The sequence below is a fragment of the Sander lucioperca genome, chromosome 21, assembly GCF_008315115.2.
Source record: "Sander lucioperca isolate FBNREF2018 chromosome 21, SLUC_FBN_1.2, whole genome shotgun sequence".
Taxonomy (NCBI): Eukaryota; Metazoa; Chordata; class Actinopteri; order Perciformes; family Percidae; genus Sander; species Sander lucioperca.
In genome coordinates this window covers 13,247,183-13,274,430 of record NC_050193.1, presented here as the reverse complement: position 1 = coordinate 13,274,430, position 27,248 = coordinate 13,247,183, and the positions used below count along the sequence as shown (strand labels likewise).

At 37.7% G+C, this 27,248-nt stretch overlaps 1 long non-coding RNA gene, 1 pseudogene and 11 gene segments (V, D, J or C); all 13 read left to right on the top strand.

The window, feature by feature from the left end:
• Positions 1 to 755: 755 nt before the first annotated feature.
• On the top strand, positions 756 to 1,273 carry LOC116065213. The segment is given in 2 exon segments: positions 756 to 861; positions 963 to 1,273. Coding segments are annotated over 2 exon segments (351 nt in total).
• A 1,736-nt stretch (positions 1,274 to 3,009) lies between these two features.
• LOC116065530 lies at positions 3,010 to 3,337 on the top strand. Its single transcript, XR_004108745.2, has 2 exons — positions 3,010 to 3,119; positions 3,220 to 3,337. It is a non-coding gene; the product is annotated as an uncharacterized LOC116065530 (long non-coding RNA).
• Positions 3,338 to 4,175: 838 nt separating this feature from the next.
• Positions 4,176 to 4,731, top strand: LOC118494198. The segment is given in 2 exon segments: positions 4,176 to 4,287; positions 4,374 to 4,731. Coding segments are annotated over 2 exon segments (360 nt in total).
• Positions 4,732 to 6,263: 1,532 nt separating this feature from the next.
• On the top strand, positions 6,264 to 6,821 carry LOC116065214. The segment is given in 2 exon segments: positions 6,264 to 6,313; positions 6,403 to 6,821. Coding segments are annotated over 2 exon segments (462 nt in total).
• A 587-nt stretch (positions 6,822 to 7,408) lies between these two features.
• LOC116065524 lies at positions 7,409 to 7,977 on the top strand. The segment is given in 2 exon segments: positions 7,409 to 7,530; positions 7,620 to 7,977. Coding segments are annotated over 2 exon segments (363 nt in total).
• A 1,002-nt stretch (positions 7,978 to 8,979) lies between these two features.
• On the top strand, positions 8,980 to 9,527 carry LOC116065526. The segment is given in 2 exon segments: positions 8,980 to 9,020; positions 9,109 to 9,527. Coding segments are annotated over 2 exon segments (345 nt in total).
• A 559-nt stretch (positions 9,528 to 10,086) lies between these two features.
• LOC116065215 lies at positions 10,087 to 10,621 on the top strand. The segment is given in 2 exon segments: positions 10,087 to 10,136; positions 10,233 to 10,621. Coding segments are annotated over 2 exon segments (432 nt in total).
• A 2,056-nt stretch (positions 10,622 to 12,677) lies between these two features.
• Positions 12,678 to 13,200, top strand: LOC116065523. The segment is given in 2 exon segments: positions 12,678 to 12,769; positions 12,859 to 13,200. Coding segments are annotated over 2 exon segments (363 nt in total).
• Positions 13,201 to 14,267: 1,067 nt separating this feature from the next.
• Positions 14,268 to 18,500, top strand: LOC118494177. The segment is given in 2 exon segments: positions 14,268 to 14,340; positions 18,160 to 18,500. Coding segments are annotated over 2 exon segments (387 nt in total).
• On the top strand, positions 16,281 to 16,938 carry LOC116065525. The segment is given in 2 exon segments: positions 16,281 to 16,420; positions 16,511 to 16,938. Coding segments are annotated over 2 exon segments (351 nt in total).
• Positions 18,501 to 19,460: 960 nt separating the features above from the next.
• Positions 19,461 to 19,980, top strand: LOC116065520 (annotated as a pseudogene).
• Positions 19,981 to 20,812: 832 nt separating this feature from the next.
• On the top strand, positions 20,813 to 22,126 carry LOC118494176. The segment is given in 2 exon segments: positions 20,813 to 20,897; positions 21,819 to 22,126. Coding segments are annotated over 2 exon segments (393 nt in total).
• A 3,863-nt stretch (positions 22,127 to 25,989) lies between these two features.
• LOC116065514 lies at positions 25,990 to 27,248 on the top strand. The segment is given in 2 exon segments: positions 25,990 to 26,569; positions 26,711 to 27,248. Coding segments are annotated over 2 exon segments (624 nt in total).

The window sequence follows — 27,248 nt, the reverse complement described above, 5'->3', positions numbered from 1 at the left end:
TTTTTTTTTTTTTTTTTACAAAGACCAACAGGAGGCAGTAGGAGACCTAAAATAATAATGGCAGTAAGAGAATAAAACAAAGAGGCACACAATGACAGCAGCAGATGATTTGAGGTTTTTTTTTTTTTTTTTTTACCAAATGTAATGATTAATAACTGACTGAGTTATAGTTTTATTGAGACTGTTGAAGTATGAATGTATTTTTTCTCTGTTATAAGGTTTGTAAAGAATACGAACATTCAATTTAACATATTGTGAGAAATAATAATCACACACTGCGTAATACAGTGTGTAAAACTAGCACTTGTTGTCATTCATACACATTTGAATGATCAAAATGACGCAAAGTTTCCCAAGTATCCTTTATTGGGCTTTCACATGCTCACACTGTTTGGATTATGGAAACAATAGAATATCTCAACATATATATGTGGACAACACAAATGTACATAATGAACAGCCAATTAGTGATTGCCCAAGATAAATATACATAAATAAATACATATCTAAAAGATTTTTTTTTTTTGGTGCCAAATAATTAAAGATCAATCCTCACCTTGAATCACTTAAGTAAAGAATACCAATGCAATGTACTTCTAATATATGTCTGTATTACATTTTCTTTCCTTTAATAAAATAAATGGTCATTATAGTCTTGACTACGTGTTACAGGACAGTTCATCCTTCTTTTATAGCCTGTCAGTGTCCTTCTCTATGCAAAGTGAACTTCCTCACAGTCTGCTATAAAGACTTGATATCATGCTGTCAGTTGCAGCAGAAGAAGAGAAGCTCCCATCAGATCACCTTCAATAGCAACCATGTTCTCTGTAGCTCTGCTGCTGCTGCTGGCTGCTGGATCCTGTGAGTCTCACTGAGGCAGAGACACTGACAGTATGATCACAGCACACTGACTGTTCACTGTTATTAAAATGATTCAATATTCAACATGTTTTCCTCCACAGGTGTGAAGTGTGAACAGTTGACACAGCCAGCCTCTGTGACTGTGCAGCCAGGTCAACGTCTGACCATCACCTGTCAGGTCTCTTATTCTGTTAGCAGCTACTACACAGCTTGGATCAGACAGCCTGCAGGGAAAGGACTGGAGTGGATTGGAATGGCAGCAGTTGGATCCACGACATATTACAAAGATTCACTGAAGAACAAGTTCAGTATCAGCTTGGAGTCTTCCAGCAAGACAGTGACTCTAAATGGACAGAATGTGCAGCCTGAAGACACTGCTGTGTATTACTGTGCCAGACACCCACAGTAACACAAACCATCAGTAGACCTGAACAAAAACCCCTCAGAGCCTGAACACTTGTAACATGAAGCCACCAGAGGAGGAGCCCTCAGACCACTAATGGTTTCAACACCAGCTCACTGTTACAGTAAGGAGAGAAACAGACACAACACAAATGGTTCTTAATTCAATTTAACAGCCACAGTTTTCATCAATTTCAATACTTTAAAATTACAATCAATGATGTTGTTTATTACAGAAGAGTAACTTGTAAATGGATGAACTACAATAGTTTTCATCTTTGTTAAAGGATTTAGTTTTTTGCATTTTGTCACATTTCAGTTCCTGAGCAGCTGTTTTCCTCTAAAAGGCTCCAAGTTTCTCTGTATGTCTGTTTCTTTAAACATCTGCAAACACTGAAACCATTACAAGTCTTGTATTAGAAGCTGCAAAATATATTACTATTCACATGATTCTGGCTGCTGTCAATGTATTTATGTTTGCAGCAAATACAAAAAAATAAATGCAGGTAGCAGCTACTACACAGCTTGGATCAGACAGCATGCCGGGAAAGGACTGGAGTGATTGTACATGGTGGTGTTGCATCCACCAAACTACAAAGATTCACTGAAGAACAAGTTCAGTATTGAATTAAGACTCTCACAGTGACTCATCAGTAGACCTGAACAAAAACCCCTCAGAGCCTGAACACTTGTAACATGAAGCCACCAGAGGAGGAGCCCTCAGACCACTAATGGTTTCAACACCAGCTCAATGTTACACTAAAGAGAGAAACATCTCTTTAGATTTTATAAAAGGTTCTACATTTAATTTAACAGCCACAGTTTTCATTAATTTAAATACCTTGAAATTAAAATCAAAGATACATCATTATATGTATAATCTTCAAGTGATGGAATAAATTCAGCTCACAACTTCTTAAAGGTTGTGATCTAACCACAGTATAAATGAGTCCTCAAAGTCAGTTTCTCTTCCATAATATTATTTAAAAATAGAAATCATAACTGCATAAGTAACTAAATCGCTAATCTTACTTCAGTGTGATGTTAATTAGTCAAACCAAAGGAAAAATTCTTTTCATTACCAAAGTGTGTTTGTCAGAGATTCCCCCTTCTCTTTGTGTGAGTGTATGTTTATGGAGTTCCCTGAATGGTAGAGGCATTTATTGTTACTGGTAGACAGAGGGAAAGTTGAGAATTTTAATGTATCAGTGTCGATCTCATTTGATTTCCACTGCAGGAGATATCAATATAGAAGAGACTTAAAGACAGTTGATTTTCTCTCAATACAATATGCATATAACACATTTTCATAGTATATATATATTTTGTGTATTGTGAAGCCTAGAAAAGATGGGGACATTTTTCCTGTTCAATGCAATGTGATAGAAAATAACATCTGATAACTACATTTTAACAGCAGCTATACATCTCTTCACAAATAGGATGACATTTCCCTTCTGGAATTTGGCCAATATGAAAGAAGCTCTAAACTGCTAAACTGTGGGTTAAAGATTGTCAAGGTAGAACATTGTAGTTGTTTATGTCCCATTATTTTCTATCAGTCCAGAAATTAGTTTTCAGGACTTTGATATTTCAGTTTCTTCTGCTGTTGTAGAGATACTCTACTTATGGAAATGTATCTGTGTGACATGTTCCCATTTTAAACTTGTAGAGGGAGGTCTATGCAAACTCTTCCTCTCTTATAAACACACCATCAGCAACTTGTGCCAGAATACCGGGGCAGTTTAATATATTTCTGAAACACTCAGATCAGAAAGCACTGAACTACAGTGTTTCTCACAGAATGGAAAATACCATTATCTGGAGTTTATTATTTTTTGTAGTTACTATTCATGGTGAGAAAATCAATTCTGCAATACTTCCTTAGTGAATGTCCAACCTGTGATTAACAAGTCTGTTAGATGATGATCACTTTTTTTTTTTATCAACTTACAGGAGTTTGGAGTGAGATCAAACATGACCAGTCTCCCTCTGAGGTGAAAAGACCTGGAGAGACAGTGAAGATGTCATGTATCATATCTGGTTATAGCATGACAAGCTACTATATTCACTGGATACAACAGAGACCAGGAGAAGCTCTGGAGTGGATTGGGAGGATGGATGCAGGTTCAAACTCTGCTAGCTATGGCAGCTCCTTTCAAAGCCGTTTCATCATGACTGAAGATGATCCCAGCAGCACTCAGTACCTCGAGGTCCAGAGCCTGACAGCAGCAGATTCTGCTGTTTACTTCTGTGCTCGAGAAGACACAGTGACTGAAGAGTTGCACAAAAACCTCCACAGACAATAAACAGCAATGTGATCTTAATGACATCTGAGTCCCCCCCCCCCCTTACAAAGCACTTTGATATATCAACATTATATTTCTATATATTTCACTTTATTATGAGTTAATATGTATACTCTTCATGATGTTACATCACTTAGAGTATGAGACAGTTTCTTCAATTGTCAAAGCATCATCTACTGTAATAATAAGTTGCCAAAGTCAAGTACAAACCATAATGTTATAATAGTATAAAATGGTGAAATGACAATAACATAATTGTCAAAAATGATATTAGCTGTTAATCAGAATGAAATTGTAAATACTCCATGTGCTGCCTATTGTTCTCAAAATGACTAATGAGAAACAGAACCTTGATAACAAGATTAATTATGAATTAACATATTTGAAAAACCCTTGTATCTTAATGTGTCAGATGTCATTTGTATATTGTTAGAATCAATTTGGTTGTGGTGTTAATACTGAAACATTTTACACAAATTAAAACATGTCAGACAAAGGTCAAAACAGCTGACTTGGAGGGTTGACTCTGACTCAGTTTCATTAAATATCTCCAGTCCAGATGTTTCCTCCCTGTGAGGAGGAGTCGATGCAAAACCCAGATATCTTCCACCTCTACTTATCTGAGTGCAGAGAGGAGGACAGAGAACAGTGGACACACAGTTTAACATGATGGACTATAGGACAGGACTGCTGCTTTTAACTATCTGCTGGGCAGGTGAAGATTTTCACTGATCTTGATTAAACATAGTTTTGAATTGTGTAACAACGAAATTCACATGATGTTATTTTATATCTTGACAGGTGTTGATGGTCAGACTCTGACAGAATCTGAACCAGCGATTAAAAGACCTGGAGAATCCCACAGATTGACCTGTACAGCATCTGGATTAACAATCAGCGGTTACTATATGGCCTGGGTCAGACAGGCTCCTGGAAAAGGACTGGAGTGGATTGCGAGTATCTACAATAGTGCTAGCATCTACTACTCTCAGTCAGTTCAAGGCCGGTTTACCATCTCCAGAGACAACAGCAGACAGCAGCTGTATCTGCAGATGAACAGTCTGAAGACTGAAGATTCTGCTGTTTATTATTGTGCTCGAGAGCCACAGTGACTGGAGTTGGTTGAGCAGCTGTACAAAATCCTACAGTATTCTTACTGGGCTGATGAAGCCAAATAATGAAGATGATATATGAATGTAATATTTATATTGTATATTTTATACATTATATTTTTAATAATACTATTTTTTTCTAAGTTTTTTCCCCCTAAATTTTACATTAGATATCATTTTTCGATAATAAGTTACCCTTTGTCTCTTTATTATATAACATCCTGCTTTCCTGAGAAATATTATTACTCAACATTAAACACACAAAAACACAATAAAGATCACTTGTTGGTAAAAGTGCCAAAAACATCACAATGATCTGGTTTCTTAAATTAAACTACTTCAACTCCTGCAGTAAGAAACATTTCTTGTCTTTCCTCATCCTCCCTGGGCTGATAAACTCTGCACTGTCTCACATGACTAATGTCCTCAGGTCAAGTCATTCAAAATGAGACAACACAGACATTTGAGTATGATTGTTGTATGACTGGCTTTGAAGAATTCTGAATAAAAACAAGTTAAAATCATGCTGCGTTATGTATAAATATTTTTGACATAACCACACACATATGAAGGTAAATATTTTCACTGTTACAGAAGAGTAACTTGTAAATGGATGAACTACAATAGTTTTCATCTTTGTTAAAGGATTTAGTTTTTTGCATTTTGTCACATTTCAGTTCCTGATCAGCTGTTTTCCTCTAAAAGGCTCCAAGTTTCTCTGTATGTCTGTTTCTTTGAACATCTGCAAACACTGAAACCATTAAAAGTCTTTTATTAAAAGCTGCAAAATATATTACTATTCACATGATTCTGGTTGCTGTCAATGTATTTAAGTTTGCAGCAAATACAGTCAGTAACCAAATATATGAAAAAATAAATGCAGGTAGCAGCTACTACACTGCTTGGATCAGACAGCGTGCAGGGAAAGGACTGGAGTGATTGTACATGGTGGTGTTGCATCCACCAAACTACAAAGATTCACTGAAGAACAAGTTCAGTATTGAATTAAGACTCTCCCAGTGACTCATCAGTAGACCTGAACAAAAACCCCTCAGAGCCTGAACACTTGTAACATGAAGCCACCAGAGGAGGAGCCCTCAGACCACTAATGGTTTCAACACCAGCTCACTGTTACAGTAAAGAGAGAAACAGACACAAAACAAATGTTTTTTAATTAAATTTAGCTTTAACGGTAGAATCAATCAATTTAAATACTCTGACTTAACAATCAGTGATACATCATTGAATGCATATATAACCTTTCAAATGATGGGGAAAAAAATCTGTGATTTAACTACAGTATTAATTAATCCTCAAAAAGTCAGTTTCTCTTCCATAATATTGTTATTTACTTTTCATCAACAATCTAACGTGTTTGTAAGAGAACCAACTTCTCTTTTGTGAAATTCAAAAACAACACCCGAACATTTAATCTTAATTTTGATTTATTCAAATATACTTTAGTCAGCTGATTTACTATCATTAGTATGTAAATCAGCCTCCTTGTGTGTTGCCTCATAAAGAAGTGAAGTGTGTGTGTCACTGAGAGACAGAAGAGCTCACATCAGTTCAGCTTCAACATCAACATGTTCTCTGTAGCTCTGATACTGCTGCTGGCTGCTGGATCCTGTGAGGAGCTTTCAGTGGATTCACTCTAATACACACATTAGAAACCCTGAATAGTCAGATGGAGATAATGTTGATTTGTGTTTCCACAGGTGTGAACAGTATTGATCTCATCCAGACAGACTCAATGGTTGTGCAGCCTGGACAGTCTCTGACCATCAGCTGTCAGGTCTCTGGTTATTCTTTGACTGATGACAGCTATGCAACAGGTTGGATCAGACAGAGTGAAGGAAAACCAATGGACTGGATTTCCCATCAGTGGGGTGGAGGTAGCCTTCATCAAAATAATGCTCTGAAGAACAAGTTCAGCTACAGCAGAGACACTTCTGCTCTAACAGTGACTCTAAAAGGACAGATTTTGCAGCCTGAGGACACAGCTGTGTATTACTGTGTACGTTACCCCACAGTGATACAAACCACCAACAGACCTGCACAAATACCCAGCAACCAGCAAGACTCAACACACACACATGTTCTAAATGTGGACATTAATAAAGACAGCACTCTCTAATGAGTTGAGTTGAAATGAATGTTTATGGAATTCAACAAATGGTATCAATCGTGCTGTTAAGCCTATAAAAGATGAGAAAAACATTTTTCCTGTTTTCATGTAACATCTGATAACTAACTACATTTAAACAGTAGCTACATCTCTTCATAAAAACACAAAGTCATATTCATAAGTACAAACCATTTATGTTATAATGACATAGTGAGATAACATGAAAGCAATTTTCAGAAATGTTGGTGATCAGACTAAAACTTTTGTTTATTTATATTATTGTGAATGATCTAATGTGCTGCCCATTACGCTCAAAGTGACTAATGAGAAACAGAGCCTTAATACCAAGATGAATCATAATTTAACCCGTTTTAAATATAATGTTTTATAATGTTTTTATAATGTGTCAGATGTCATTTGTGTATTATTAGAATGAATATGGTTGTGGTGTTAATGCCAGCTAACATTTTACACAAAATAAAACTTGTCAGACAAACAATTAAAACAGCTGACTTGGAGGGTTGACTCCTGCACATTCATTTCCTAGTTCATCTCCAGTCCAGATGTTTCCTCCCTGTGAGGAGGAGTTAATGCAAAACTCAGATATCTTCACCTCTACTTATCTGAGTGCAGAGAGGAGGACAGAGAACAGTGGACACACAGTTTAACATGATGGACTATAGGACAGGACTGCTGCTTTTAACTATCTGCTGGGCAGGTGAAGATTTTCACTGATCTTGATTTTAATTTGTCTTCAAAAAGTTTCCATCCTACATGAAGTGATTGTTTTCTTGTTTATCTTGACAGGTGTTGATAGTCAGACTCTGACAGAATCTGAACCAGCGGTTAAAAGACCTGGAGGATCCCACAGATTGACCTGTACAGCCTCTGGGTTTAATTTAGGCAGCTCTCACATGGCCTGGATCAGACAGGCTCCTGGAAAAGGACTGGAGTGGATTGCCTGGAATAGTAACGGTGGTAGCACCAAATACTACTCTCAGTCAGTCCAAGGCCGGTTTACCATCTCCAGAGACAACAGCAGACAGCAGCTGTATCTGCAGATGAACAGTCTGAAGACTGAAGATTCTGCTGTTTATTATTGTGCTCGAGACCCACAGTGACTGGAGTTGGTTGAGCAGCTGTACAAAATCCTAAAGTACTCATTCTTTCAGGCTGGTGGAGCGAAGTTTGAAGTATTTTTTATAACATTTATATATTTTAATGTTTATATTACATTTTTTTGTTGTTTTGAGGTTGTTAAATTGTTTTATACTCTGTAATCTAATTTTCATATATGTTTTATAATAAAATAACAATCCTCTCCGCATTACACACATTTCAGAAAACATGTTAAAAACACAAAAAATATATCTTTTTGTTACAAGGTCCAAAGACAGCCCAACAATCTGGTTGCTGAAATGAAACTTCTACAAATACTTCACATTTCTACAAATTAAGACACAATACTGTCTGTAAATGATATGATGTGGAATCTATGAGAATGAAAAATAATGTTACTGTTTCTTTTATAAAATCACTAGAGGACAGTCAGTGTCTAGTTTCTCTCTCCTCTGTTACTAAAAGGAGAAACTCAGATCTGCTGTTCTCATTGATCTTAACTGACTGATACTCATTTCTCATCTCATCGACTGATTTTTCACTCTTTCCTTCACATACTATAGTTTCATTAAAATAATTGTTATAAATAATAATTAAAAGAGAAAACAACTGAAAGTTGAGATGATTGATAACAGAATTTGATGTTATTATTTACATACAAAGTGAATTTACTTGTAACGTGTATGGAGATAACTATTTCATATAAAATGATAACTATTGTTGAAAGAATAATAATATAGTCATTAAGGAATTATTGTTCTGTTTTAACTGCAGAGAAATGTGTAGAATGTATGTGGAGACAATATTGACAGTTTAATGCCATAAAGTTATCTGTATTTGGATATGGAGAAAATAAAATACAGGCATATTTTCTCTCTGCAGATATAATAACACTGAACAAACTCTTCTATTGACTCCAGTTAGACCAACATTGATGCTTCATATGTTTGATTTTATGCAAACTCAGTGACCTTCCTTGTTTCTCAGCTATAAAAACATCACATCAGGCTGTCAGTGGAGTTCACAGCACGTCAGTTTCAACATCAACCATGTTCTCTGTAGCTCTGCTGCTGCTGTTGGCAGCTGGATGTGAGTCTCTCTGGATTTGTTAAAGTCACCAGTTTTTTTTTCAGTATAACTTGATCATTTGTTACATAATATATGAATTTTTTTACAGTTGGGAAGTGTGAACAGTTGACCCAGCCAGCCTCTGTGACTGTGCAGCCAGGTCAACGTCTGACCATCACCTGTCAGGTCTCTTATTCTGTTGGTAGCTACTACACAGCTTGGATCAGACAGCCTGCAGGGAAAGGACTGGAGTGGATTGGAATGAAATATACTGGAGCTTCATACTACAAAGATTCACTGAAGAACAAGTTCAGTATTGACTTAGAGACTTCCAGCAACACAGTGACTCTAAATGGACAGAATGTGCAGCATGAAGACACTGCTGTGTATTACTGTGCCAGAGAGCCACAGTAACACAAACCATCAGTAGACCTGAACAAAAACCCCTCAGAGCCTGAACACTTGTAACATGAAGCCACCAGAGGAGGAGCCCTCAGACCACTAATGGTTTCAACACCAGCTCACTGTTACAGTAAGGAGAGAAACATACACAACACAAATGGTTCTTAATTCAATTTAACAGCCACAGTTTTCATCAATTTCAATACTTTAAAATTACAATCAATGATACATCATAATATGTATATACTGTATAATCTTCAAGTGATGGAATAAATTCAGTTCACAACTTCATTTTAAAAGAATGTAATATAACTACAGTAGAAATTAATCCTCAAAGTCAGTGTCTCTTCCATAATATTATTTAATAATTATGTAATTCATAACTGCATCAGTAACGGAATAGTCTTTAAGAAACATCATTGTGATGTTAATTAGTCAAACTACAAAAAAAAAATTATTTTCATTAACTAACACGTATTTGTCAGAGATTAAAGTTCCACCTTTTCTTTGTGAGAGATGACGACCTGAACATTTCATCTTCATTTTGAATTATTTAAATATACTTTAGTCAGCTGATTTACTATCATCAGTATGTAAATCAGCCTCCTTGTGTGTAGTCTCATAAAGAAGTGAAGTGTGTGTGTGTCAGTGAGAGACAGAAGAGCTCACATCAGTTCAGCTTCAACATCAACATGTTCTCTGTAGCTCTGATACTGCTGCTGGCTGCTGGATCCTGTGAGGAGCTTTCAGTGGATTCACTCTAATACACACATTAGAAACACTGAATAGTCAGATGAATGATGGAGATAATGTTGATTTGTGTTTCCACAGGTGTGAACAGTATTGATCTCATCCAGACAGACTCAATGGTTGTGCAGCCTGGACAGTCTCTGACCATCAGCTGTCAGGTCTCTGGTTATTCTTTGACTGATAACAGCTATGCAACAGGTTGGGTCAGACAGAGTGAAGGAAAACCAATGGACTGGATATCCCACCGGTTTGGTGGAGGTAGCTTTTACCAAAATAATGCTCTGAAGAACAAGTTCCTTTACCACACACACACGTCTACTAGCTCGGTGACATTAACAGGAGTGAATCTGCAGCCTGAGGACACAGCTGTGTATTACTGTGTGCGTGTAAGCTACACAGTGATACAAACCACCAACAGACCTGCACAAATACCCAGCAACCAGCAAGACTCAACCACACACATTTTGTAAAATTAATGTAAACAAATAAATTATCCAGCAGAGTATATGTGACCAGTTACTCCCTGATAGAGAGGTTATCTATGATTAAATATATTTGAGAAATTTGTCACTACAAGGATGTGAGGTTTTGTATCTCTGTAATTGTATTTAGATGCTTAGACAAGACAAGAAAAAATGATTTCCTGTTACATACAAAGAGTTGGATCAGGCAATAACATTTGAAAAAAGTAAGATAAACATACCCATTCAAATATGCAGTTTAAGTATCCAAATAACATTTTTGTATTTTGGCCATGAAAAATATCATGTCATCTGCTCATCAAAATTTCAAGACTAAAATCCAAGAAAATAAACATTTTGATTTCCACTTAAAGGAGAATTCCGGTTGATTTCAACACATCACTCTGTTGTTTGTAAATTTGGAGTGCTCTCAGTAGCAAGAAAAAAAACAAAAACAATCGGTGTTGCCTACACCGTGTTATCCTCCTGCTAGAGTTAGCACCCAGGAGGCTGAAACCGGGCAAGTTTTAAACGTGCTTTTAGCCTCTTAACATGTTCGAAATGTCATTACATGTGCCTACCATGTGAAGTGATTCCTTCCGAGTGAACACAGTGAACCTGACTGCAGTAGAGGTCTAAGAAATGCATAAAAAAATAGGCATATGCTTATTTTTTTAAACTAAGTGCTGTAGTACAACTAGCAGGAGACAAGTTATAATTGAGGTAAGTTTGGAGACACTACCTTATTTAATCATTAAATTAATACATATTTTTGCATCTCTCTTCGGTCCCGAAGCACTCGTTTTGCCTCTAACACAGTGTAGGCAACACCGATTGTTTTCGTTTTTCTCGCTACTGAGAGCACTCCAAATTTAGAAACATCAGAGCTACTTGTTGAAATCGACCAGAATTATAAAATATATAAGAAATATTTCTCAGTTCAATATACCGTCAGAAAAATATATATTGTCTGTCCCTGTAGCATCAAACTACTGCATTTCATAGCAGAAATAGTTAACAGGTATTTGGTATTTTTTAGTTTCTTTGCTCTTGTAGAAAACTACTGATGTTAAAGTGCATCTGCTTTCCATGTTCCCTTTTTAAACCTGAAGAGGGAGGTCCATGCAAACTCTTCCTTCCTTATAATCACACCATCAACAGCTCTTAAATCAATGAGTGAGATCAAACTGGACCAGACTCCCTCTGAGGTGAAAAGACCTGGAGAGACAGTGAAGATGTCATGTATCATATCTGACATGACAGACAACTATATCCACTGGATACGACAGAGACCAGGAGAAGCTCTGGAGTGGATTGGGAGGATGGATACATGTTCAAACTCTGCTAGATATGGCAGCTCCTTTCAAAGCCGTTTCATCATGACTGAAGATGTTCCCAGCAGCACTCAGTACCTCGAGGTCCAGAGCCTGACAGCAGCAGATTCTGCTGTTTACTTCTGTGCTCGACAGACACAGTGACTGAAGACAGTGGAGCAGCTGCACAAAAACCTCCACAGACAACAAACAGCAATTTGATCTTAAGCATCTGAGTTTTTTACCACCTAAGCACTTTGATATATCCACATTAGATTTCCATTTTACTGTAAGAGTGCGTAGTTGTTTTCATCATGATGTGACATACCTCAGTAATAGAGAGAGATCCTTCAACGGTCAAAGCATTATCTACTGCAAAACTAAATTGCAGAAGTAATATTCATAGGTAAAAGCCATGATGTTATAATGGTATTAAATGGTGAAATGACAATGAAGTAATTGAAACAGAGCCTTGAAAACAAGATTAATTATGATTCAACAAGTTTGAATTAACCTTGTATGTTACTGTACTGTGTCAGATCTCATTTGTGTATTAATATAATAACTGTGGTTGTGGTGATAATATTAATAAACATTTTACACAAATTAAAAGATGTCAGACAAAGGTCAAAACAGCTGACTTGGAGGGTTGACTCTGACTTAGTTTCATTCAATATCTCCAGTCCAGATGTTTCCTCCCTGTGAGGAGGAGTCGATGCAAAACTCAGATATCTTCCACCTCTACTTATCTGAGTGCCGAGAGGAGGACAGAGAACAGTGGACACACAGTTTAACATGATGGACTATAGGACAGGACTGCTGCTTTTAACTCTCTGTTGGGCAGGTGAAGATTTTCACCGATCTTGTTATGAATTTGTCTTCAAAAAGTTGCCATCCTACATGAAGTGATTGTTTTCTTGTTTATCTTGACAGGTGTTGATGGTCAGACTCTGACAGAATCTGAACCAGCGGTTAAAAGACCTGGAGAATCCCACAGATTGACCTGTACAACATCTGGGTTTAATTTAGGCAGCTATCACATGGCCTGGATCAGACAGGCTCCTGGAAAAGGACTAGAGTGGATTGCCTGGAATGATAACGGTGGTAGCACCAAATACTACTCTCAGTCAGTTCAAGGCCGGTTTACCATCTCCAGAGACAACAGCAGACAGCAGGTGTATCTGCAGATGAACAGTCTGAAGACTGAAGATTCTGCTGTTTATTATTGTGCTCGAGACCCACAGTGACTGGAGTTGGTTGAGCAGCTGTACAAAATCCTATAGTACTCATTCTTTCAAGCTGGTAGTGTACAAGTTTGAAATATTTTTTTATAGCGTTTATATATTTTATTTAGTTTATATTACATTTTTTGTTGTTTTGAGGTTGTTAAGTTGTTTTATATTCTGTAATCTACATTAACAATTCTCCCTGCATTATACACATTTCGGAAAACACATTAAAAACACAAAAAAGATCTCTTTTTGATAAAAGGTCCAAAGACAGCCCAACAATCAGGTTGCTGAAATTAAACTTATACAAATACTTTATATTACTACAAATTAAGACACAATACACAATACATAATTACAGTTTAAGTGCCTTATGTTGTTGTGAATACAGTAACCATGAAAATGCATCTGCAGTATACTGTAGTTTGTGTCAATGTAGTGACCTCAGTATTATTTTGCCATCCCACTCCTTCAATTCTTAATACATTTAATTTTATGCCACCATTAATCATATCTTATTTGTCAATGTTAAAGATGGACCAGGTCAGCACTTTATTTGAAGGGCCACAAATATGATGAAGTAATGGATGATGCATTTTTATTTAACCATGATTACAACACTACAGGTTTTCTGAATATATGTACACTGCTGTGACTGGTCAGTTCTTTGAAGAAGACATGAACATCATTAATAAATCAGAAATCTTGATGATTCAAATACCTTAATTGATGCATTAATTAACGTATTGTTCCTGCATTAAGTCATGCATGAGATACTATTAATCCTTGTACATTACTGAAGTACTACATTAATTAATTCATGCTTTTTCATGCATGACTTCATCAAAATCATGACAATTCATGTACCATAATTATAAAGTGTAACCGATAGAACAAGACAAAACAAAAAGTGCTCTTGTCCTGAATGTGATATTGTATCTAACATAAAATGACAAGCAACTATAATTAAAAAATGAACAAATAATAAATTATACAAACTATAACAGAGTGCTGGTTTAGGAGCCACTCCCTCCCCATTATGTCCTGATGCAAATCTTCAGTGTGTGCAGTGTACTTCTGTCCTGCTGACTGCTCTTGTTCTTTGTGTGGAGCATCAGATGTCACATCTCCAGCCTCAGGATGATGAACACACTCACTCTTCTGCTGGTTGCTCTCTCTCTGCCCTGTGAGTTCTCCTGCTTCTTGCTGTGTTATCTTTTCACAGACAACATGGACTGATGGTCAGTCAGTGACACCAGAAAACTTCCCAGATGCCTGTCTCACTTTATTCTGTGGTTCTTCTCTCCTTTCATCTCATCAGGTTGTACAGGTCAGAGTATGGAGTCCATTTCTTCCAGTTCAGTAGTGATAAAGCCTGGGGAGACTCTAAGTGTCTCCTGCAGGGGACTGGCTTCACATTTAGCTGCGCAGCAGTATGGATCAGACACTGCAGGAGAAGCTGGAATGGATGGCCGTATTTACAGTGAGCTAGTAGAACAGATTATGCCAGCAGTGTGCAGGACGAGTAGAGGTCAGTAGAGATGACAGCAACAGCATGGTGTATCTGAGACTGTCCAACTTAAAGCCAGAGGACTCTGCTGTGTATTACTGTGCAAAACACACAGTGGTTAAAGGAAGCAGAGAGGCTTGACAAAAACCACATACAAATTATTTTCAAGAATACTTCCAGGTGGCAGTAGAAGATAAGACGTCAGATGACCCTAAGGAGAATGTCACAGTGTCTCTAAACCAAACACACACGCAAACATACATGCACATTATAAAAAGCAACAGCTGCTGTTGTGGTTTTTGATTTCCTGTTTACAAAACAGTAAATTAAACGTGCTTTTACAATAATGGTTAATAATGTTTCTATTTTTGATATCGAGCTGCAAGTGTTGCATGATATATCCAGTAAATGGATGGCCCATCAAATACTGCTGAGCAGAATATATGAATACATTACATTTGGTTATGAACAAAATGTGACAGTTGAATAACTTGAAAATCATCATTATCATTTGAATAAAAAATCATGATCATAATAATGTAAAATTATCATTTCTTTTCCCCCAGAGATGTGTTGTTGAGTTTCTCTTATAGGAGGAGGAGTCAATGCAAATCTCTGACCTCTTCCATCTCTACATATGTGTTGCAGAGTGAAGGACAGACACTAAATCACTGACATACACGCTGTAGACTGGACAGAGACAACTGGCTTTAACAATGATCACACCTGATTATTTGGTTGTTTTTCTCATCCTGTCATTTAACTGGGCAGGTAAGAACAATAGATGTTTTTCTGACAAACTTCCTGAAACAAAGACAACATGGCTGCATTACAGTAACTAATGAGCTGATTAAATGTCTGTAGGTACTGAGGGTCAAACACTGACTGAGTCTGAATCAGTGGTTAAAAGACCTGGAGAATCCCACAGACTGACCTGTACATATTCTGGGTTTGGTGGAGATTATGCTAATGCTTGGATCAGACAGGCTGCTGGAAAAGGACTGGAATGGATCGCTTACATCAGCAGTGGCAGTAGCAGCATCTACTACTCTCAGTCAGTTCAAGGCAGGTTTACCGTCTCCAGAGACAACAACAGACAGCAGGTGTATCTGCAGATGAACAGTCTGAAGACTCAAGATTCTGCTGTTTATTATTGTGCTCGAGAGCCACAGTGACACAGGAAGGAGCAACACTGTACAAAAACTCAACATGTCAAAACAAGTCAAATGTTTACTTTCTTCTTTTCTCATTCACATAATAAGCTTCAGTTCAACATCATCAACACATTTAGAGAAATAGTCTCAATAAAACTGCTCCATTCAGACAGGTTTTATTGCAGATCCCCCATATATACTGTAGTTGAAGCAGACATTAAATATTCTGTTAATCTGTTGATTCTATTGTAAATATAAATCTATTTGTTGACATGTTTGACTTGTGTTAGACAATGTGTGATTAAAAACAAATGGAATTTAAGTTTGTTTTAAGTTTGTAATAATAATTACATTTTCTTTCATATGTCAAAAATATATTTCATAACACAATTCCAAGCTATCACTTGTGACAGGACAGTCCATCCTTCTTTTATAGCCTGTCAGTGTTCTTCTCTATGCAAAGTGAACTTCCTCACAGTCTGCTATAAAGACTTGATATCATGCTGTCAGTTGCAGCAGAAGAAGAGAAGCTCCCATCAGATCACCTTCAATAGCAACCATGTTCTCTGTAGCTCTGCTGCTGCTGCTGGCTGCTGGATCCTGTGAGTCTCACTGAGGCAGAGACACTGACAGTATGATCACAGCACACTGTTCACTGTTATAACACTGATTCAACATGTTTTCCTCCCCAGATGTGAAGTGTGAACAGTTGACCCAGCCAGCCTCTGTGACTGTGCAGCCAGGTCAACGTCTGACCATCACCTGTCAGGTCTCTTATTCTGTTGGCAGCTATCGCACAGCTTGGATCAGACAGCCTGCAGGAAAAGGACTGGAGTGGATTGTAATAGGAGGTGTTGGATACACAACATACTACAAAGATTCACTGAAGAACAAGTTCAATATCAGCTTTGACTCTTCCAGCAAGACAGTGACTCTAAATGGACAGAATGTGCCACCTGAAGACACTGCTGTGTATTACTGTGCCAGAGAGCCACAGTAACACAAACCATCAGTAGACCTGAACAAAAACCCCTCAGAGCCTGAACACTTGTAACATGAAGCCACCAGAGGAGGAGCCCTCAGACCACTAATGGTTTCAACACCAGCTCACTGTTACAGCAAGGAGATAAACAGACACAACACAAATGTTTTTTAATTAAATTTAACATTAACAGTGCAATCAATCAATTTAAATACTCTGACATAACAATCAGTGATACATTATTGTATGCTTATGTAACCCAGTAACACTTTATAATAATGGCACTGCAAGTCTTTGTGACCCGTCAAATAAAAAATATTGTCAAGTAGTAAGTTAGTAAAAAGTAAAATTCATAAATATTGTACTTGGGTGAGCATTGTTCTCAGGCATTACTGTTTAAGTGCCTTATGTTGTTGTGAATACAGCAACCATAAATATGCATTTGCAGTATACTCTAGTTTGTGTAAATGTAGTGACCTCAGTATTATTTTGCCAACCCACTCCTTCAATTCATTATACATTTCATTTTATGCCACCATTAATCATATCTTCTTTGTCAATGTTAAAGATGGACCAGGTCAGCACTTTATTTGAAGGGCCACAAACATGATGAAGTAATGGATGATGCATTTTTATTTAACCACGATTACAACACTACAGGTTTTTTGAATATATGTACACTGCTGTGACTGGTGAGATCTTTGAAGAAGACATAAACATCATTAATAAATCAGAAATCTTGATGATTCAAATACCTTAATTGATGCATTAATTAACGTAATGTTCCTGCATTAAGTCATGCATGATATACTATTAATCTTTGTACATTACTGAAGTACTACATTAATTAATTCATGCTTTTTCATGTATGAAGTCATGCATGAATTCACGACAATTCATGTATCATAATTATAAAGTGTAACCGATAGAGCAATACAAAACAAAAAGTGTTCTTGTCTCTGAATGTGATATTGTATCTAACATAGAATGACAAGCAACTATAATTAAAAAATGAACAAATAATAAATTATACAAACTATAACAGAGTGCTGGTTTAGGAGCCACTCCCTCCCCATTATGTCCTGATGCAAATCTTCAGTGTGTGCAGTGTACTTCTGTCCTGCTGACTGCTCTTGTTCTTTGTGTGGAGCATCAGATGTCACATCTCCAGCCTCAGGATGATGAACACACTCACTCTTCTGCTGGTTGCTCTCTCTCTGCCCTGTGAGTTCTCCTGCTTCTTGCTGTGTTATCTTTTCACAGACAACATGGACTGATGGTCAGTCAGTGACACCAGAAAACTTCCCAGATGCCTGTCTCACTTTATTCTGTGGTTCTTCTCTCCTTTCATTTCATCAGGTTGTACAGGTCAGAGTATGGAGTCCATTCCTTCCAGTTCAGTAGTGAAAAAGCCTGGGGAGACTCTCAGTCTCTCCTGCAGGGGATCTGGCTTCACATTTAGCTGCTGCAGCATGTACTGGATCAGACAACCTGCAGGAGAAGCACTGGAATGGATAGGCCGTATTTACAGTGATGCTAGTAGAACAGATTATGCCAGCAGTGTGCAAGGACGAGTAGAGGTCACCAGAGATAACAGCAACAGCATGGTGTATCTGAGACTGTCCAACTTAAAGCCAGAGGACTCTGCTGTGTATTACTGTGCGAAACACACACTGGTTAAAGGAAGCAGAGAGGCTTGACAAAAACCACATACAAATTATTTTCAAGAATACCTCCAGGTGGCAGTAGAAGATAAGACGTCAGATGACCCTAAGGAGAATGTCACAGTGTCTCTAAACCAAACACACACGCAAACATACATGCACATTATAAAAAGCAACAGCTGCTGTTGTGGTTTTTGATTTCCTGTTTACAAAACAGTAAATTAAACGTGCTTTTACAATAATGGTTAATAATGTTTCTATTTTTGATATCGAGCTGCAAGTGTTGCATGATATATCCAGTAAATGGATGGCCCATCAAATACTGCTGAGCAGAATATATGAATACATTACATTTGGTTATGAACAAAATGTGACAGTTGAATAACTTGAAAATCATCATTATCATTTGAATTAAAAATCATGATCATAATAATGTAAAATTATCATTTCTTTCCCCCCAGAGATGTGTTGTTGAGTTTCTCTTATAGGAGGCTTGACAAAAACACCTCATACAAATTATTTTCACAAATACTTCCAGGTGGCAGTAGAAGATAAGACTTCAGATTACACAAAGGAGAATATGACAGTGTCTCTAATCACACACACAAAAATACATGACCACAATAGAAGCAACAGCTGATGTCATGGTTTTTGACTTCCTGTTTTGTGACGGTTAATAATGTTTATACTTTTGATTTTGAACAGCAGGTGTTGAGAATATATTTAGACATTTATGCATGATATATCCAGTACATGGATGGCCACCAAATGCTGCTGAGCAGAATCAATTAATACATCTAAGTGGAATTGAATAACTTGAAAATTATCTTCATCATTAAAAAAAATCATAAATTAAAAATATAATGAAAGATATATAAATCATATTTTTCCAGAGATGTGTTGTTGAGTTTCTCTTATAGGAGGAGGAGTCAATGCAAATCTCTGACCTCTTCCATCTCTACATATGTGTTGCAGAGTGAAGGACAGACACTAAATCACTGACATACACGCTGTAGACTGGACAGAGACAACTGGCTTTAACAATGATCAGACCTGATTATTTGGTTGTTTTTCTCATCCTGTCATTTAACTGGGCAGGTAAGAACAATAGATGTTTTTCTGACAAACTTCCTGGTACAAAGACAACATGGCTGCATTACAGAAACTAATGAGCTGTTTAAATGTCTGTAGGTACTGAGGGTCAAACACTGACTGAGTCTGAACCAGTGGTTAAAAGACCTGGAGAATCCCACCTGCACATATCCCACCTGCACATATTCTGGGTTTGGTGGTAATATTGATAGTGCTTGGATCAGACAGGCTGCTGGAAAAGGACTGGAATGGATCGCTTACATCAACAGTGGCAGTAGCAGCATCTACTACTCTCAGTCAGTCAAAGGCCGGTTTACCATCTCCAGAGAAAACAGCAGACAGCAGCTGTATCTGCAGATGAACAGTCTGAAGACTGAAGATTCTGCTGTTTATTATTGTGCTCGAGAGCCACAGTGACACAGGAAGGAGCAACACTGTACAAAAAGTCAACATGTCAAAACTTTTTTTTTCTTTTCTCATTCACATAATAAGCTTCAGTTTAACATCATCACCACACTCAGAGAAACAGTCTCAATAAAACTGTTTCATTCAGACAGGTTTTATTGCAGCTGCAGATGTAGTTGAAGCAGACATTAAATATTCTGTTGATCTGAGTGTAAATGTAAATCTGTTTGTTTTACATGGCTGACTTGTATTAGAAGTTTTGTGAAGAATTAATAAAAAATAAATTTCGATTTGTGTTAACTTTGCCGTAATAATAATTACATTTTCTTGTGCACACAACTGAAATGTGTTGGATGTCAGAGTTTTCCTGGAACAAATGCATGAAACCCTGTTCTTATTATCACGACTCAAAATTTCAAATTTGAATTTCAAATTTGAAAAAAAGGTAATAATGACATTACGTCAAAAATGTAAGTAGAATCTGAATTCTAAGATACAGTAAGATTATTCTTTTTATTATTTTTTATTTATTTATTTTATTTTATTTATTTATTTTTTATTTATATTTTTATTATTATTACATTTTTATTATTTATAATATTACATTTTATTATATAGCAAACATAGGTGCTTTCCGACCGGATAGTACTTGAACTTTTTAGAGGAAAAGTACACTTCTAAGCAGTTCTAAGAACTCCTTTCCCCCAAAATCTTTTTTTCCGTTTGCATTCCCACTGGCCAAGTGGCCGTAGGGACTGGTAGGAGGGGTAAGGAAGTGACGCAAGCACGGCAACGGTCTTTGTAGCATCGTCACTAGACCTTAGTGCCACATACAACAACTACAAAGCAGCATGGAGGAGACCGTACATGGCCAGCAGTGCCTGCACCTCCGCATCAGTCCACTTTTCCGAGTTCCGCATTCCGTCCATTCTCGAAGTAGACCCCGCCTCTGCCTGCTGCGCTGTGGATGTGTGTGTGTGTGTGTGTGTGTGTGTGTGTGTGTGTGTGTGTGTGTGTGTGTGTGTGTGTGTGTGTGTGACTGTGTGTGTGTGTGACGGCCGGTGAGCCGCAGGACACGCTTGTGGAGTTTAACTCCGAAAAGACAGTTAACTACAGGTTCCCGTTAATCTTATGATGGACATGTGTTGTGATATTTAAACAAACGAACCGTCAACGGTGAAATAAAAGCCTCTTATTTACGAGAGCGGTCTGAGAGACCTCCAGCTTACAGTGAGGTGTCTGAGCAAGACTGGCCGAGCGACAAGCTAGAGGCCGGGGCAGGCGCTTGCTGGCCGTCGCCCCACTTCATGGAGGTTCTCAACTCCGAAAACTTTGAAGCAAATTGTCAATTCGGCATCAATTTAAGCAAGACTGCCTATACTCGAAATCTAAACAGTTAATTTCTCGTTTAAAACGTTGTCAGAAGTGAATTCAATGATGAATAAGATGGTGAAAATTGTTACAAATGTCCTGTTGTTGGTTGTTGCTCTGTCTGCAAGTTCCGAGTTGGCAATGAGCGTGACTTATAAGTTTGACCAATTAAGTACACCTAGGAAAAGGGAAAAGGGAAAAGACCCTGCTCTGAAGTAGGAGCTAAAAAAGTACGCTACTGCAGCCAGAGGAACTTAAAAATCCTCTAATTTTTCCTGTCGGAACACGATGAAAAAAGTGTTCTAGGAACGTTTAGTTCTAAGAAAATCCCTCTGGTCGGAAAGCCCCTCATGTTCTCTGTAGCTCTGTTGCTGCTGCTGCTGGCTGCTGTGAGTCTCACTGAGGCAGAGACACTGACAGTATGATCACAGCACACTGTTCACTGCTATTACACTGATTCAATACTCACCATGTTTTCCTCCACAGGTGTGAAGTGTGAACAGTTGACACAGCCAGCCTCTGTGACTGTGCAGCCAGGTCAACATCTGACCATCACCTGTCAGGTCTCTTATTGTGTTGGTAGCTATCGCACAGCTTGGATCAGACAGCCTGCAGGGAAAGGACTGGAGTGGATTGGAAGTGGACGTGTTGGATACACAACGTACTACAAAGATTCACTGAAGAACAAGTTCAGTATCAGCTTTGACTCTTCCAGCAACACAGTGACTCTAAATGGACAGAATGTGCAGCCTGAAGACACTGCTGTGTATAACTGTGCCAGAGAGCCACAGTAACATAAACCATCAGTAGACCGACAAAACCAGTGATTAAATATGTACATTGAAGCGATCCTGTCGTTAAAGACCCTCTGATCACTGTCTGATTCTCTGATATGAATGCCTGCATTGCATTGTGGCTAATGGGCTTAGAATGTACCCCGCTCGGCCCATATCGTAGTGTTCTGTCTTACAGCATACTGTAATATTTCACCGGTAATAAGACTGAAATAATATTAAAATAAAGAAATGAATACCATGATAACATCTAAATAAATGTCTCTTCTCCCACAACCAAACTGAATTACATGTTTACATTGTTAAATGCACACAACTGAAATGTGTTGGATGTCAGAGTTTTCCTGGAACAAATGCATGAAACCCTGTTCTTATTATCACGACTCAAAATTTCAAATTTGAATTTCAAATTTGAAAAAAAGGTAATAATGACATTACGTCAAAAATGTAAGTAGAATCTGAATTCTAAGATACAGTAAGATTATTCTTACTGTAAGAATAACACAAATTACGTTAAGGAGAAAGCCGTAACATAAAAATATGTTTTGAGGAGAGATTGAACAAAGGACACTGTTCAATCAAAAAGGAGGAGTTAATGCAAAACTCAGATATCTTCCACCTCTACTTATCTGACTGCAGAGAGGAGGACAGAGAACAGTGGACACACAGTTTAACATGATGGACTATAGGACAGGACTGCTGCTTTTAACTATCTGCTGGGCAGGTGAAGATTTTCACTGATCTTGATTTGACATAGCGTTTATTTGTGTCATCAGCTTATTTCACTTGATGTTTTTTTATCCTCTTGACAGGTGTTGATGGTCAGACTCTGACAGAATCTGAACCAGCGATTAAAAGACCTGGAGTGGATCGCTTTTGTACACACAAAAGTCAGAGTTGGTGCACAGACATAACTGTCATCTTGCAGTAAATCTTAACTTTAAGAGCTGATTAAGAATCAGCACAAAACACATGCTCCCAGGATGACATCAGGGGATAATACTGATCACGATGTATGTGTTCTTTAGTCACGTTATGAGGTTTTCACACATTATTTTTGGTATGACAGGTTTTTGTTCCAGCAGTGAGTGGAGATGCAGCACTGTGATTACTTCGACTACTGGGGCAGCGGGACTGAAGTCACAGTAACAGGTAAGTCACATTTATACAATATATTATTAAACAGAAGATTATTTTTAACTTTTTAATGTGATTATTGGTGCTAGAGAAGTTTAACTTATTGTCCTATATTTAGGTTTATATTGATGTTGGACACACTAAAAAACAGAGCAGACAGATGTTTTTAATGCAGCTGTTTCTTAGAAAGCATTTGAAAAACTTCCTCTTAATGCAGATGGTGGTTTGAGTTAATCTTGTAATTGATTCAGCTGGATTGTAATTGGTGTTGATGAATGTTTGCATCTTTTTATTCACATTATTATTCAATACATGTTGTATTACTGTGGATATTAATCACCATACCGTACTGTAATTTCTTAGAGAAAAAGTTACCGTAAATCTGAACATAGGAGAACATATTTTATTCATGCATTAAATTACTAGGTCAGTATGTATTTCAATTAAACAACAGAACAAATGTATATTTAAGTACATACTATTACATAGTATGTAGTATCTATTTATAGTTTCATTTGAAACACCAAAGCGACGGTTCCAGTTTGGGAAATGCTCAAATTCTCCAACAATGAGCGGCATTTTAATATAAACACAATAATGCTGATTTTGTAGTCGCAGGTGGTAGTTTATCACGATAACAAAAAGCATTTTTAATATTAGACCTGAGTTTTAAAAATGTATTGAGTTAGTTTACAATTTCATGGTTATATCACCAGTTAAAGTTATTTGTATCATTATTTATTTAATATTTATTGATTTAACTTTGGGTCTCTATTTCAATTATGTGGTTTAACAATTTAACCAATCTTTGACTTTTAGATAAACACTTGATTATCTGTAATAATGTATGCACATTTGTATTCATAGGATTTTAAACTTAAAAAATCTCCTATTTGAAAGATTTTAAAACGGTTCCCTTTGGTTCTGTACAAAACAATTAACTGTTGGTTGTGTTGCACACACCTTCCACCCATAGAGTATACCAGCCATGGCAAAAATGCTTTAAATTGATAAATTACATTTCACAAAACAGTGCGGTATTAAACATTGGTGCCATTGTATAAGCTCCGATCCAGCCTGTTTGTCAAAAAAAAAAAAAATCAACAGGACATTATTTATTAAAACATTTAATCATTGAAATAATTATTTTTAGACAGATGTTCTTGTACTCAGTTTCATCATGCAATATTGTGCGATATATTTAAAATGAACCTTTAGACAAGCTATTGATCATCTATGTTCTTTAATTGACCTTTATTGGTATTTACATGTTTTGACACAACTGTTTCACAGATACTACACCTGCTCCAACAGTACCACCAACTCTGTTCCCTTTGGTTCAGTGCAGTCCTGGGACTGCAGATAGAATCACTGTTAGCTGTCTTGCACAAGACTTCTACCCAAAGAGTCTTACTTTCCAGTGGACCGATGCCAGTGGGAAAAGCCTGACTGCAGCTGTACAATATCCTCCAGCTGAGAAAAACAACAAATATACAAGAGTCAGTTTGCTCACTGCATCCAAATCTGAATGGGATTCAAGGAGACCTTATAGTTGTTCTGTGACTCACCCTGGAGGCAACAAATGTGATTTTTTTTATACTTATCATCATGACTCTCTTATGTCTATGGGTCCACCTGCATCATCTTATTAATCTTGTTTTTTTTTAATGAAAATGTTCAATAATAATGTCTGTTTCTCATGTGTCTGGTATTTTACATTCAAAATTCTAAAATGAATAATTACAGACTGACACTTTGATGTGAACAGCAACAACAAGGCACAGGTACCCTCATCATCTGCCAACGAGCAGGTACTCCAGGTGACAGCCGCCCAGATAAAAAAAGTATTTTGACAGCGTCAACCCACGCAAGGCTGCTGGGCCTGACAACATCCCTGGGCGTGTGGTGAAGGGGTGTGCTGAGCAGTAGTTTATATACCGTAGCCAAATCTGCTGGCCAACTATCTATTATTATTCAATAATAAATATTATTATTATTCTGAGTCAAGTCTCAGGCTGGGTTAAACTCCAGATTGAAGTGATCAATCAAACCTTACCACTGTTTAACAGTCTGTATTTGAGCAGTGAATACATATTCTTTAATTGTTTGTGTGTTTGTTTTTTCAGATGAAGAGAACATAAAGGATGAGATGGATGCAAAGCATAATGACGACAAGTCTTCATTTGTTTTTTGTCTTTTTTTATCTAATGTTTAAGACTGACACTTTGATGTGAACAGCAGCAACAAGGCACAGGTATCCTCATCATCTGCCAACGAGCAGGTACTCCAGGTGACAGCCGCCCAGATAAAAAAAGTATTTTGACAGCGTCAACCCACGCAAGGCTGCTGGGCCTGACGACATCCCTGGGCGTGTGGTGAAGGGGTGTGCTGAGCAGCTCAAAGATATCTTTGCAGATATCTTTAACAAGGTGTGGGGCCCACCTGCCTGAAAAGCGCCACCATCATTCCTGTGCCTAAAAAGCCAAATCCGAACTGCTTAAATGACTTCCGTCCCGTGGCTCTTACACCCATAGCCATGAAATGTTTTGAGCGGCTTGTCCTGCAGCACATCAAGGGCCATCTCCCTGCAGATTTAGACCCGCTGCAGTTTGCATACAGAGCTAACCGCTCAACTGAAGACGCCATCTCCACTGCACTTCATCTCACCTTGTCACACCTGGAGGAAAAAAAACACCTATGCCAGGCTCCTGAACTGCACTTTGTTTGGATAAACGCATGACTGTATTGCACTTGCACTTAACATTCTGTGCTGCTATTCTGCATAAGCTGCTACTCTCCACTGCACTTTAATATTCTGTGCCCAAGCTCCTCTTATATGTCTATATGCTTTAGATCATATTTTATGTATTTTTATCCTATTTATTTACTTGTTTTATACTGACACTAGCTGGGGAACAATATTTCATTTTTGTGTGTACGGAAGAACACATGACAATGACAATAAAGTAAATCTTGAATCTTCCACACCCACAGAGCCATTGCCTCCAAATGGAACTGATGTCAAAATGGAACTGAACCAATCAAGTCCCAAAGAAATATTTAGCAACAACCAGGCAGAGTTGAAGTGTATCATTACTGGACAAGACCCGAATGTTGTAAATCAAATTCAAATCACTTGGCAAATCAATGGATCCCCTGTGACCAACACCATCCCAACAACACAGTCGGGAGTCAGCACAATGACTCTTACCCTCACTGAGTGGTACAAAGTCAACAACGTGCGCTGTTCTGCCAGGAAAGACGATATGACACTAGCTAGTCAGGTTCTGACTTTCCGCAAAGGAGGTATGTTACTGAGTGTCTTTGATGGAGACAGATTAGTAGAACAGTGACCTGTAAGTCATGGGGAGACAGCCAATTTACACAAACATGTCATAATCGATGTATAGCAAATGTAAAAGCCTAAATATTAAGTATCTCTTTCAGATCGGAGCGAGCCAAAAGTAACAGTCCACATCCTCCCAGATGAGGACATCATCGATGAGGTCACTCTGGTGTGTCTGGTCTCCAGTCGGATGCAGCAGGATTACTACATTGCCTGGTCAGAACATATTGGAACAAACCCCCCCATCTATACTGATGGCATTAACTTCCCCCCAGAGAAGACCAAACAAGGCTACTCAGTTGCAAGTATTTACACCGCCACCAAAGAAAAGTGGAACAACTTCATCATGTTCTCCTGCAACGTATGGCCTGGTAGTGGCGACAAGCCTATTAAATCCAGAGATGTGTCTAAGGCCCTGAGAAACTCATTTGAATGTGATAAATAGTAGATTCAGCTTTAAATGTGGCAGTTTGTGCTAATGTGTTGTTCTGTCTCTGTGTGTACTCTCTGCCATGAGAACCTGTCTTTGTGATTGTAATTTACTATTGTTTGTCATATTGTGTTTCAATCTGTCTACGTCACATTGTCTAACAGCTTGAGAAGTGTGCTGACTGTTTCAAATAAATGTTGCATGGAGAC